Below are 12,788 nucleotides of genomic sequence, written 5' to 3'. Positions count from 1 at the left end.
AGTGTTGTGCTTTACTTTGGGCTAATCAGCGGCTTCGGCCCTCGGTCTATTTACAATAAAGAAAATCGTCCCTCCGCCAAGAAAACTTGCCTGCCCCTGATCTATTCTGTAGAAAAGCTTCAAAACAGCATCAATGAGACACATAATTTACACATGGATTACTACTACCTCCCGTTTGACATTAAATTGACAGAATTCATCATGAGTTTCCTATTTACAAAATATTGTTGGGAAAAAAACAACTCTGTGCACACTCGTGACCGCCTTCTATGATCAAGTAGCATAATAATATCCATAACCAGGGGTGCACGCACATTGCACAGCCTCTGCGTCATGCGCCTGTTTACGCAGCAATAAGAGGATATGAAGTTCATTTTCCAGTGACAGACACACACGCCTCTATGTGCCTGTACTTGGTTATGAATTACCTTTTATTGTATTGCAATTACATGATCAACCATACGATTAGCAACTTTAACATTACACTGATAAGGAAAGAGTCTGTAGCTACGTTTCACAACAAACTTACTACTACTGAGTCCGGACTGGTGCAATTTACAGATCCTCAGATTTGATCATAAACTGAACAGAAAAAAACAGCACAACTATATCAATTGTCTTGTTTCTGAAACGTGTTATGAAAAGCAGTAAAACAGTTGCCAATGCCTCTTCTTACCGATAGTCACGAGTTACAAATGTTCACATTAATTGGTATTCTGTGCTGCAGTATATTATTATTACTATGTGTGTGGGTGTATGTATCAATTTTCAATTATTATTTTGTTGCTATAAATCAAGTCTCAAAAGTTCAATCTCGTGAATGACTCATTGAAAGTTGCATTATATTAATTGGTATAATACACAGTAGATCAATGTATTGGACTCCTACATCTATGTGACTTATGTTAATTGAAAAAAATGTTCATGATTGTGGTATGAACATTGTGTATCACGTTTTTTGTTGTGTAAAATGTAAAATTTGTATATTTCAAGTTTCAACTTTATTTTTAGTTTTGTCTGTGGGATTTCTTCACTCCTACAACATAAATCAGACTTTTACACAGTCCCCAAGTACTTTCTATACTTATACTTTCTTACTTCTATACTTTTACTTCTACTACAGTTAATGTATTTTAAAGCAACAGTACTCCTTATAATGTTTCCCTCCTTCTCTCAGCCTCTGCTGGACAGAGGTGAGTGAAGTAGCTAAAATATTTACTGAAAAAAGAGTAGTATAACTGTGCCAGGCTGAGGCAGAGCAAGTTAAATGTGTGGTGTGATAAAAACAAAACAAAAAAACATCAGAAAGTACAAATACAAATGGTTACTTTCCTAAACTCACATCCAACACCTGAACCTCACTAACCACTTTGGATCGCTCTAAAAATGTTACAACAGCGACATCTAATGGGAAGAACCATGTACTATACTATATACTGTGAGAAAGATTACATAACTTCAACTCTAGTGATGTTGCAGTGGGTGTGTAATCTCCTGGTAGTTGTACAAAGGTAAATTACTCTCTAATTTTGCTGTTACCATCATTAAAATTGTGTTTTTGATAAGATTTGTTTTATCTTTTCAGCTTAAATACTTTATTCTTTATTCATTATTCTTTTATTTTGGAGAGCCCCTTGAGATGTGTCATCTCATTTTCGAGGGGGTCCTTTCGATCACTGATTGAAAATAACAAGAGCCACACATGCACAAGGCATGACAGTACACGACAACACACGACAACACACGACAACACAACACATGTAAAAAGAAAGACAGTTCAGAAATGAGACCAAACTCAACAAGACAACAAGTATGCTCCCCATAAGACCCACCACCTCCCCAAATTATGCAATAAATTAATATCCCAGCAGCTCACTCCACTCTAAGGCTTCACTTGTGTAGTCTCAATCAGTGGCTGTTTTTGCAGGGGAAATGTTTGGATCTACTGAAGGACCTGGTGACGACTCCCTGTGGACACAGTTACTGCAGGACTTGTGTGAAAAAACACTGGGACCAACAGAACCTCCATTACAGCTGTCCACAATGCAAAGAGGCCGGTCCTGGGCAAAAACATCATGTTTCAAATTTAGTGGAGCAGCTGCAGAAGACTGGCCTCAGAGCGCCCCCTGTTGATCATTGTGAAGCTGAACCTCAGGATTTGCCCTGTGATGTGTGCTCTGAGAAGAAGCTGAAAGCCGTCAAGTCCTGTCTGCAGTGTGTGGCTTCGTTCTGTGAGAGCCACCTCCAGCCTCATTATGATGATGCAGTGTTTCAGAGACACCAGCTGGTGGTGGCCTCCAACAAACTCCAGGAAAACATCTGCTCTGAACACAACAAAGTGAAGGAGATATTCTGCCAAACAGACCAGCAGCTCATCTGCTCCTTCTGCTCTGTGGACCAGCACCAGGGCCACCGCACAGTGACGGCTGCAGCAGAGCAAATGAGGAGAAAGAGGGAGAAAGAGCTTCAGACTCGAAGGACCCTGCTGCTCCAGAGTCTCCAGCTCAAAGAGACAGACCTGGAGACGCTCCGACAGGAGGCCCAGGAAATCAGCCGCTCTGCCCATACAGCAGTGCAGCACAGTGGGGAAAGCTTCAGAGAGATGGTCCTTCTCCTGGAGAAAAGACGCTCTGAGGTGGAGCAACAGATCCGATCTGAGGAGCAAAACCAAGAGCTTCAGGACCAACTGCAGCGGGACGTCACTGAGCTGGAGAGGAACATCTCTGAGCTGGACACACTGTCCCTCACACCAGGCAACAACCAGTTTCTACAGCTCTGTCCTTCACTGTCCACAGACCCACAGAGGACAGAGCCAGCCAGGATTCAGACCAAGAAAAAAAGAAAAAAAAGAAAAAGCTTTGAGGAGGTGACCACAGCTGTGTCAGCGCTCAGGGACAAACTAATACTAGTTCTGGAGGAGGATCTGAGTCCAGACCGTGTTTTACAGTCTGCAGCAAAGCCCAACACCAGAGAGGAGTTCTTACAATACTACACAGAGATCACTCTGGATCCAAACACAGCATTCAAGCTGCTGTCTCTGTCAGATGAAAAGAGAAAAGCAACATATATTCATATGCTTCATTGTTTTAGTTATCATGATCATCCGGACAGATTCAGTTACTGGCATCAGGTTCTGAGCAGAGAGAGTATGACAGGCCGCTGTTACTGGGAGGTGAAATTGAGCGTTATAAATGCTTTTATAGCCGTGTCATACAGGGATATTGAGAGAAAAGGAAACTGTAAAGAATGTATATTTGGATACAATGATCAATCTTGGGCCTTAGAGTTGGGCTATAACGGTTATTTATTTCATTTTAACGAAGTACATTGCAAGCTCAAAGGTCCTCCCTCATCAAAATTCGGGGTGTATCTGGACCACGGTGCAGGGGTTCTGTCGTTTTACAGCGTTAAAGACCAAACCATGACCCTCCTCCACACAGTTCGGACCACCTTCACTCAGCCGCTCTATGCTGGACTCTTCATTAACTCTCCTTATCCTGGAGACTGGGCACATTTCCCCAAACTCAAATAGAGACATTAAACTTCACACTTTGAGGTTGTCTTTTTGCCTAGTGCTTTGTATTATGGAGACACGCAAAGTAGGAAAACAAAAAAAGAAATACACCACATTTTTTAAGAACAGTGAGTGTCATTGATGTTTAAATCACTTGTCAAACAGCCTTCCACTCATTCTATCTCTGGAAAACACTGGTAAACTATGATTATATCAACATATTAATCATTAGCCACCGCCGCCTCTGCAGCCCAAACACTGAGCTGTTCCATTTGTGAACACCAAATTACGTGTTTATTATGTGCGTTATGTTGTCTAATGACCCAAAAATTGCATGTTTTGTGAGTGCCCCAAGAAAGACCTCTGCACCCCATGCCACTCCTGGGGCAAAAGTCTGAGTACTTGGTATTACTACAGTCATCTTCTCACACAAAGGATGTTTTCTTTACCTGAACATTGAGTAACATCAGTTTAAAGTTTCCTTACTCTTAATTGAACAATTTAAAAAAAATCTTTTTTACTGAATAAATCTAAGTGACAAAAGCTTAATCTTGACAAATATACGTTTGCTGTTCCTGTAGTATACCTTTTAAATACCTATAAACAATAAATCCTTCTTGAAATATTTGTTACATTTTCTTTGAAGTGTTGTTTGTGGGATTTCTTCACCGCTAAGTTGTTTTTAGTCAAATACTTTTTATACTTGTACTTGAGTAATTCTCTACTTCCACTTGTACTACAGTAAATGTGTTTTAAAGCAACAGTGCTCCTTCTTCATTACATGTTTTGTGTTTTCTTCCTCTTCTCTCTCACACCCTGACACTGCTCCCGTCTCTCCTGGACAGACGTGGAGTAGCCAAAATTTTGACTGAGGTAAGAGTATTGCTACCTTAAAGTAAATGTACCTCCTCAGGGTCTGGCTGAGGGAGAGCAAGTACAAAGTCTGGTGTGATAAACTACTCTCAGAAAGTACAAATATCACTAATGACTTCCCTCCCTGAGCTCATATCCAACACAAGGTCGAGCTGAGCATGAATTAACTTTTCTCGAACTATGTTACTATGAACTATGTTTGAAAGATGGGTATTTCCTGGTTGTTGTTTCCTTCTTGAGCTGAATTGTTATTATAAAAAAAATTGAGATTTATATTTTTGAAGATGTAGTCCTCAGTGCACAGGCATGTCCAAAAGCATAAATATTTAAGAAAAAAACAAATTTTAACCAATAAAATAATGAATGAATCACATGCATTACAGATTACTCTCATCGAGGTCCAAACTGGACCAGCAGATTTAAAGCATTTCAGACCTCAGGGAGACACAGGGAAATTACCTGTGCTTTGCAAAGTAAGTTTTTAGATTTATTTTATTTTCTCAGCACTAACACCATTACAACATTAATATCATGATATACGTAGATTGAAGGATGAAAGAATAATTGATCTGAGGATTTGACATTTACCTATATTTCATTGTTCACTGTAAACAGTATCATTTTTTGAGCACATACAACTCCAAAGTTGTTTTATCATCAAACCATATAAAGCTCTTTAAAATCTAATTTTAAGTAATTCTGTCCAAAACTTAATCTGGAGCATGTTTCCAGAAAACAGTAACTGTGACGCAGCAGTTTTTAGCCCCTCCCTCTGCCAGACCTCGCTCCTCCTCAGATTCACTCAGAGCAGGGAGCACCGTCTCCCCCTCCACCGCTCACTCCACTGTTAGGTTTCACTTCTGCTGAAGTCCAACTCAGTCTTGTCGACAGAGAAATGGCGCAGAAATCTCTAAACCAAGAGGCTTTTTTCTGCTCCATCTGTTTGGATCTACTGAAGGACCCGGTGACTATTCCCTGTGGACACAGCTACTGCAGGGACTGTGTGACAAAACACTGGGACCAAGAGGACGAGAAGCAGCTGTACAGCTGTCCACAATGCAGAGAGAGCTTCATCCCCAGACCTGTCCCGGGCAAAAATGTCATGTTAGCAAATTTAGTGGAGCAGCTAAAGAAGACTGGGCTCACAGCGTCCCCTGCTGACCACTGCTATGCCGGACCTCAGGATGTTTCCTGTGATGTGTGCTCTGAGACCAAGCTGAAAGCGGTCAAGTCCTGTCTGCAGTGTGTGGCTTCGTTCTGTGAGAGCCACCTCCAGCCTCATTATCATGCTGCAGTGTTTCAGAGACACCAGCTGGTGGCGCCCTCCGACAAACTCCAGGAAAACATCTGCTCTGAACACAACAAAGTGAAGGAGATATTCTGCCGCACCGACCAGCAGCTCGTCTGCTACCTCTGCTCTGTGGACCAGCACCAGGGCCACCGCACAGTGACGGCTGCAGCAGAGAGGGCCCAGAGGCAGAAAGAGCTGCCGACTCGACGGACCCTGCTGCTCCAGAGCCTCCAGCTCAAAGAAACAGACCTGGAGACGCTCCGACAGCAGGCCCAGGACATCAGCCGCTCTGCCCAGACAGCAGTGCAGCGCAGTGGGGACAGCTTCAGAGAGATGGTCCTTCTCCTGGAGATAAGACGCTCTGAGGTGGAGCAGCAGATCCGGTCTGAGGAGCAAACCCAACTGAGACGAGTCCAAGAGCTTCAGGACCAACTGCAGCGGGACGTCACTGAGCTGAAGAGGAACATCTCTGAGCTGGACACACTGTCCCTCACACCGGACAACAACCAGTTTCTACAGCTCTATGCTTCACTGTCCACAGACCCACAGAGGACAGAGCCAGCCAGGATTCCGACAGGGCCCCGCCACGGCTTTGAGGAGGTGACCACTGCTGTGTCAGCGCTCAGGGACAAACTGAAACTGACTTTGGCAGAGGGCCTGACCAACATCTCACTGGCTCTGAGTCGAGTGGATTTTTTACTGTCACCAACTGTTCCCACCAGAGAGGACTTCTTACGATATTCAACAACAATCACCATGGACCCAAACACAGCACATGTAATGCTGTCGCTATCACATAGAAAGAAAAAAGCTACAGCTCTATATGAACCCCAGAATTATCCTGACCATCCGGACAGATTCAGTGAGTATGAACAAGTCCTGAGCAAAGAGAGTCTGAAGGGTCGCTGTTACTGGGAGGTTGAGTGGAGTGGGGGATTCGTTCGTGTAGCGGTTTCATACAGAAATATTCAGAGGAAAGGATGCTTTGTAGAATGTAGATTTGGAGACAATAAAAAATCCTGGGCCTTAGAAAATTGCAGGGTCTTAGACTCTGATACAGACAGTTATTCTTTCTGTTTTAATTCTGTCAGGACAAAGCTCTCATGTCCAGTCTCCTCCAGAATCGGGGTTTACCTGGACCACAGTGCAGGGGTTCTGTCATTTTACAACGTTCAGGGCCAAACTATGACTCTCATCCACAGAGTCCAGACCACCTTCACTCAGCCGCTCCACGCTGGAGTTATGATTAACTCGTATACTGGAGGCACTGCACATTTCCCTAAACTCAAATAGCAGCTTGTTCTCCACAGTTGAGATGGTCTTTGAGCTTTTAAATGACCTCAAGCTGATTTCTATTTTAAGTTTAATGAAACAGTGCTATTTCCATGGTGAAATATAACTTTTTTTATCAATCACTGCACATTTTCTTGCATGATCTTTGACCTGTGCTTTAGGTTCAGTTTTACCCATAGATTGTAAAACTCACAGGAGAATTATACTGATTAAGCAAAGAAGAAGGCGTGTTTCAGGCTGAGCAAACAATCATCATGTGGCATTTTCTGCATTTCCAAAACCTAAAATCAAAAGTTACATCTCATGACTTGCTCATTTGTGCTTTTGTCGTATATTACCACCAAGAAGAATTATTATTTCTTTTTTTTTTTACTGACTTTGTGTTAAAAGAGTAAATATAATATTTGATTCATTGCATTACTTTGGAGATGGTAATAGACATAATTTCACAATGACTACTATGTCAAAGTAAAAACATGGTACCAAAAATAAATTTTGTTTATTTTTTTTACATTGTGGGATCAAAACAGGTAGTGTCACATTTTTCCTTCCAATAAAAACAGTTTGATTTTTTTAATTTTCAGTGTCTGCTTTTACTACTTTCAGATTGCCCTGTCTGAATAAGCCACTGACTGTACTTATTTACTCAAACAACATTATCAAGCACTTGTATTTCAAAGAGTAGTTTTCTCACATAAGACTTTTTCTTCATCTCGAAGTGAGTAATGTAAATTTCTTTTTTTTCTTTTATTTTAAAGTCTCAATTCTCTTGACAACAATGTTTGGCTTGTTTTTCAACTGTGAGTAAATCTGTAAGTGACAAAAGCTTCATAGTGACAAAAAAAAAAGAAAGTTTGTGCTCATACCTTGTCAATAAAACTAAATCCTGTTTCTTTGTTTGTTTGCCGTTCCTTTCTTTGTTTTTTGTTTTTTTACTTTATTTTAAGTCTTGTTTGTGGGATTTCTGCTCCCATCTCTCCTGGACAGACTTGGGTGAAGTAGTCAAAAATATTTACTGTAGTAATAGTGCTGATACTGCAGAGTAAATGTACCTCTCATGGTCAGGCAGCGGGAGAGCAAGTACAAAGTCTGGTGTGATAAAACTTCTCTCAGAAAGTACAAATATGAACGATTACTACCAGCCCTGAGCTCATATCCAACACAAGATCTAAGCTGAACCTCACTGACCGATTTGTATCCCCCCAACACTGTTACCACAGGGACATCTAGTGGGAAGAACCATGTATTACATTTGCCTGAAACCATGTGTTTGAAAGACGACAACTCAGTGGGTGGGTATTTCCTGGATGTTTTTTCCTTGTTTATGTGGAATTTTGGACATACAGTATATTGGGATTAGGATTATATTTGGGATCCTTTTTTTTGAGATACAGTTCTCTGTGCACAAACACATCCAGGAGCATAAATATTTGAGAAAACCGAATATTAGCCAATACAGTAATAAACACATGCGGAGACAAAGGTAAATCACTCTCTAATTTTGCTGTTACCATCATTAAAATTGTGTTTTTGATAAGATTTGTTTTATCTTTTCAACTTAAATACTTTATTCTTTCTTCATTATTCTTTTATTTTGGAGAGCCCCTTTCATTTCAATTCATTTCATTCATTTTCGAGGGGGTCCTTTCGATCACTGATTGAAAATAACAAGAGCCACACATGCACAAGGCATGACAACACACGACAACACAACACATGTACAAAGAAAGACAGTACAGAAATAAGACCAAACTCAGAAAGACAACAAGTATGCTCCCCATAAGACCCACCTCCTCCCTAAATATGCAATAAATTACATGGATTGATTACATTGACCAAAAATTAAAAAAAATCCATTATAATATTCATGTCATATGATCTCGATTGTCAGATGAAAGAAGACTAATTAATTCCGCGGATTTTATACTGACCTAAATTTCATTGTTTACTGTTAACTGTATCATTTATTTGAGCACATACAATCTCAAAGTTGTTTCCTGATCTAACAGTCAATAAAGCTCTGTAAACTTTGCAGTGATTTTTTATCCAAACTTGATCTGGGGCATGATTCCTGGAAAACACCCACAGAATATTAGGTGTGTTTACGATGAAGTGCGCCTCGCCTCGATTCCAGGCGAGACCAGACGGCGGCAGCCGAGGGCAGAGAAAGTCAGACACATCACGGCCCAGAGAACAGAGAGGAGCCTCAGCTCACGCACAACTCAGATCCACTCATATGTCAGCCCGCTGTCAGCTCACGTGTTGACCGCACGTCATTTCCCATGATCCCTTTGTAGTTCAGGCTGCCGGGCGAGGCTGTGAGAAGCAACTTTGCCTGCCTCGCTCTCACAAGAATACCGGCACCGTTGCACGGTTAGCGTCAGAGCAGGGCGGTGGCATCTTGGACACGAATCATAAACACATCTAATATGAATGTGTTTGACCTTTGAACTGTGACTCAGACGTTTTCAGCCCCTCCCTCTGCCAGACCTCGCTCCTAATCACTCACACAAAGCAGTGAGCATCGTCTCGTCCTCCTCAGCTCACTTCCCTGTTAGATTTCACTTGTGCCACAGTCAGACTCAGTTGCTCTTATCAACAGAGAAATGGCGCAGAAATCATTCGACCAAGAGGCCTTTTTCTGTTCCATCTGTTTAGATCTACTGAAGGACCCGGTGACTATTCCCTGTGGACACAGCTACTGCAGGACCTGTGTGAAAAAACACTGGGACCAAGAGGACGAGAAGCAGCTGTACAGCTGTCCACAATGCAGAGAGAGCTTCAGCCCCAGGCCTGTGCCGTTCACAAGTATCATGTTGGCAAATTTAGTGGAGCAGCTGAAGGAGACTGGCCTCACAGCGCCCCCTGATGACCACTGTGATGCTGAAGTGTTCTGTGATGTGTGCGCAGAGACCAAGCTGAAAGCCGTCAAGTCCTGTTTGCAGTGTGGGGGGGCTTCGTTCTGTGAGAGCCACCTCCAGCCTCATTTTGATTCTGCAGTGTTTCAGAGACACCAGCTGGTGGCGCCCTCCAACAAACTCCTGGAAAACATCTGTTCTGAACACCACAAAGTGAAGGAGATATTCTGCCGCACCGACCAGCAGCTCATCTGCTACCTCTGCTCTGTGGACCAGCACCAGGGACACCGCACAGTGACGGCTGCAGTAGAGAGGGCCCAGAGGGAGAAAGAGCTGCCGGCTCGAAGGACCCTGCTGCTCCAGACCCTCCAGCTCACAGAGACAGACCTGGAGACGCTTCGACAGGAGGCCCAGGATATCAGCCGCTCTGCCCAGACAGCAGTGCAGCGCAGTGGGGACAGCTTCAGAGAGATGGCCCTTCTCCTGGAGAAAAGACGCTCTGAGGTGGAGCAACAGATCTGGTCTGAGGAGCAAACCCAACTGAGACGAGTCCAAGAGCTTCAGGACCAACTGCAGCGGGACGTCACTGAGCTGAAGAGGAACATCTCTGAGCTGGACACACTGTCCCTCACACCAGGCAACAACCAGTTTCTACAGCTCTATGCTTCACTGTCCAAAGACCCACAGAGGACAGAGATTCAGACAGGGCCCCACCGCGGCTTTGAGGAAGGGACCACAGCTGTGTCAAAGCTCAGAGACAAACTAAAACTAACTCTGGAGGAGGATCTGAGTCCAGAACATGGTTTACTGTCAGCAGCTGAACCCACCACCAGAGAGGAGTTCTTACAATATTCACAAGAACTCACATGGGATCCGAATACAGCAAACACATGGCTGTGTCTGTCTGATGGAAACAGAAGAGCTATAGTTATGTCTACAAAACAGAGTTATCCTGATCATCCAGACAGATTCAGTTTCAACTGCTATCAGGTCCTGAGCAGAGAGAGTCTGACGGGCCGCTGTTACTGGGAGGTGGAGTGGAGCGGGAAAAGTGGTTATGTAGCAGTTTCATACAGAGATATTCAAAGGAAAGGAAGTGAATCTCAATTTGGATCCAATGAAAAATCGTGGGACTGTGAAAGTGGCACAAACGAATACAGTTGTAAAGTTACTTTTAACTCACTCCGCTACTCCGTCTCAGGTCCCTCTTCACCCAGAATTGGGGTGTACCTGGACCACAGTGCAGGAGTTCTATTGTTTTACCGAGTTCAGGGCCAAACCATGACTCTCCTGCACAGAGTCCAGACCAGCTTCACCGAGCCGCTCTACGCTGGAGTCAGGTTTAATGGGGGTACTGGAGAAAACGCGTGTTTCCATGAATTGAAGTAGCAGCTTTGTGTAGCTATTGTGCTATGTGTTGTCTTTCTGAACCTTTTAATAATTCATGTGTAATCAAACATTGCTTATTGAATCACCACGTTCTGCATAATACCGCACTCTCCATGTTTTATAGCAGCTGCTTGCTTCAAATCAAATCTTATCTTCTATCTAATAAAACAAGCTCAAAGTCCAGTGTTTTATGCTGCATATTTCATTAATGTCACAGTGGAGAAATTGACTAATTCAGTAGATTGTGAATATGCTGTATTTTGGGTTCAGTTTTGTAAAATCTTTAAAACTTAATCAGGATCGCAGAAGAACAATGCAATGGTGAAATTGTTTGTTTAACTTAAAACCTGATCCTTTGTACAGTGTCATTTTAATCATAATAAAATGTATACATTGATATGTTTCATGTGGTGTTTTCTGCATTTCCAAAACCTAAAATAAATCAAGTCTCAAAAAGATTGGACTTGGGTGAAGTAGTCAAAAATATTTACTGTAGTAATAGTGCTTATACTGCAGAGTAAATGTACCTCTCATGGTTAGGCAGAGGGAGAGCTAGTACAAAGTCTGGTGTGATAAAACTTCTCTCAGAAAGTACAAATATGAACGATTACTACCATCCCTGAGCTCATATCCAACACAAGATCTAAGCTGAAGCTCACTGACCGATTTGTATGCCCCCAACAACACCTTTACAACAGGGACATCTAGTGGGAAGAATCATGTATTACTTTTGCCTCGAAAAATGTGTTCTAAAGACGACAACTCAGTGGGTGGGTATTTCCTGGATGTTTTGTCCTTGTTTATCTGGAATTTTGGACATATATTGGTATTAGGATTATATTTGGGATTTTTTTTTTTAAAGATACAGTTCTCTGTGCACAAACACATCCAGGAGCATAAATATTTGAGAAAACCGAATATTAGCCAATACAGTAATAAACACATGCGGAAACAAAGGTAAATTACTCTCTAATTTTGCTGTTACCATCTTTAAAATTGTGTTTTTGATAAGATTTGTTTTATCTTTGCAGCTTAAATACTTTATTCTTTCTTCATTATTCTTTTATTTTGGAGAGCCCCTTTTCGCGGGGGTCCTTTCGATCACTGATTGAAAATAACAAGAGCCACACATGCACAAGGCACGACAGTACACGACAACACACGACAACACATGACAACACACGAAAACACAATACATGTACAAAGAAAGACAGTACAGAAATAAGACCAAACTCAACAAGACAACAAGTATGCTCCCCATAAAACCCACCACCTCCCCAAATTATGCAATAAATTACATGGATTGATTACATTGACCAAAAAAATAAATAAATAAAAAAATCCATTATAATATTCATGTCATATGATCTCGATTGTCAGATGAAAGAAGACTAATTAATTCTGTGGATTTCATACTGACCTAAATTTCATTGTTCACTGTTAACTGTATCATTTATTTGAGCACATACAATCTCAAAGTTGTTGTCTGATCTAACAGTCAAGAAAGCTCTGTAAACTTTGCAGTGATTTTTTATCCAAACTTGACCTGGAGCATGATTCCTGGAAAACA

The 12,788-nt window shown here is 42.0% G+C and overlaps 2 protein-coding genes across 2 annotated transcripts in view; one reads left to right on the top strand and one right to left on the bottom strand.

Moving 5' to 3' along the window:
- Nucleotides 1-12,788, bottom strand: part of slc4a3 (solute carrier family 4 member 3) — a 117,122-nt gene that overhangs the window by 45,994 nt on the left and 58,340 nt on the right. The window lies entirely within an intron of this gene.
- Nucleotides 5,040-11,218, top strand: LOC306968260 (uncharacterized protein; the record flags this gene model as incomplete). Its single annotated transcript, XM_079563602.1, has 4 exons — nt 5,040-6,970; nt 7,041-7,052; nt 9,106-9,220; nt 9,530-11,218. The coding sequence occupies exons 1-4, from the start codon at nt 5,283-5,285 to the stop codon at nt 11,216-11,218; spliced, it is 3,504 nt and encodes a 1,167-aa protein (XP_079419728.1). The 5' UTR covers nt 5,040-5,282.

This window comes from Gobius niger, assembly GCF_951799975.1.
Source record: "Gobius niger genome assembly, chromosome: 9".
Taxonomy (NCBI): Eukaryota; Metazoa; Chordata; class Actinopteri; order Gobiiformes; family Gobiidae; genus Gobius; species Gobius niger.
This window is presented reverse-complemented; position numbering and strand designations above follow the sequence as displayed.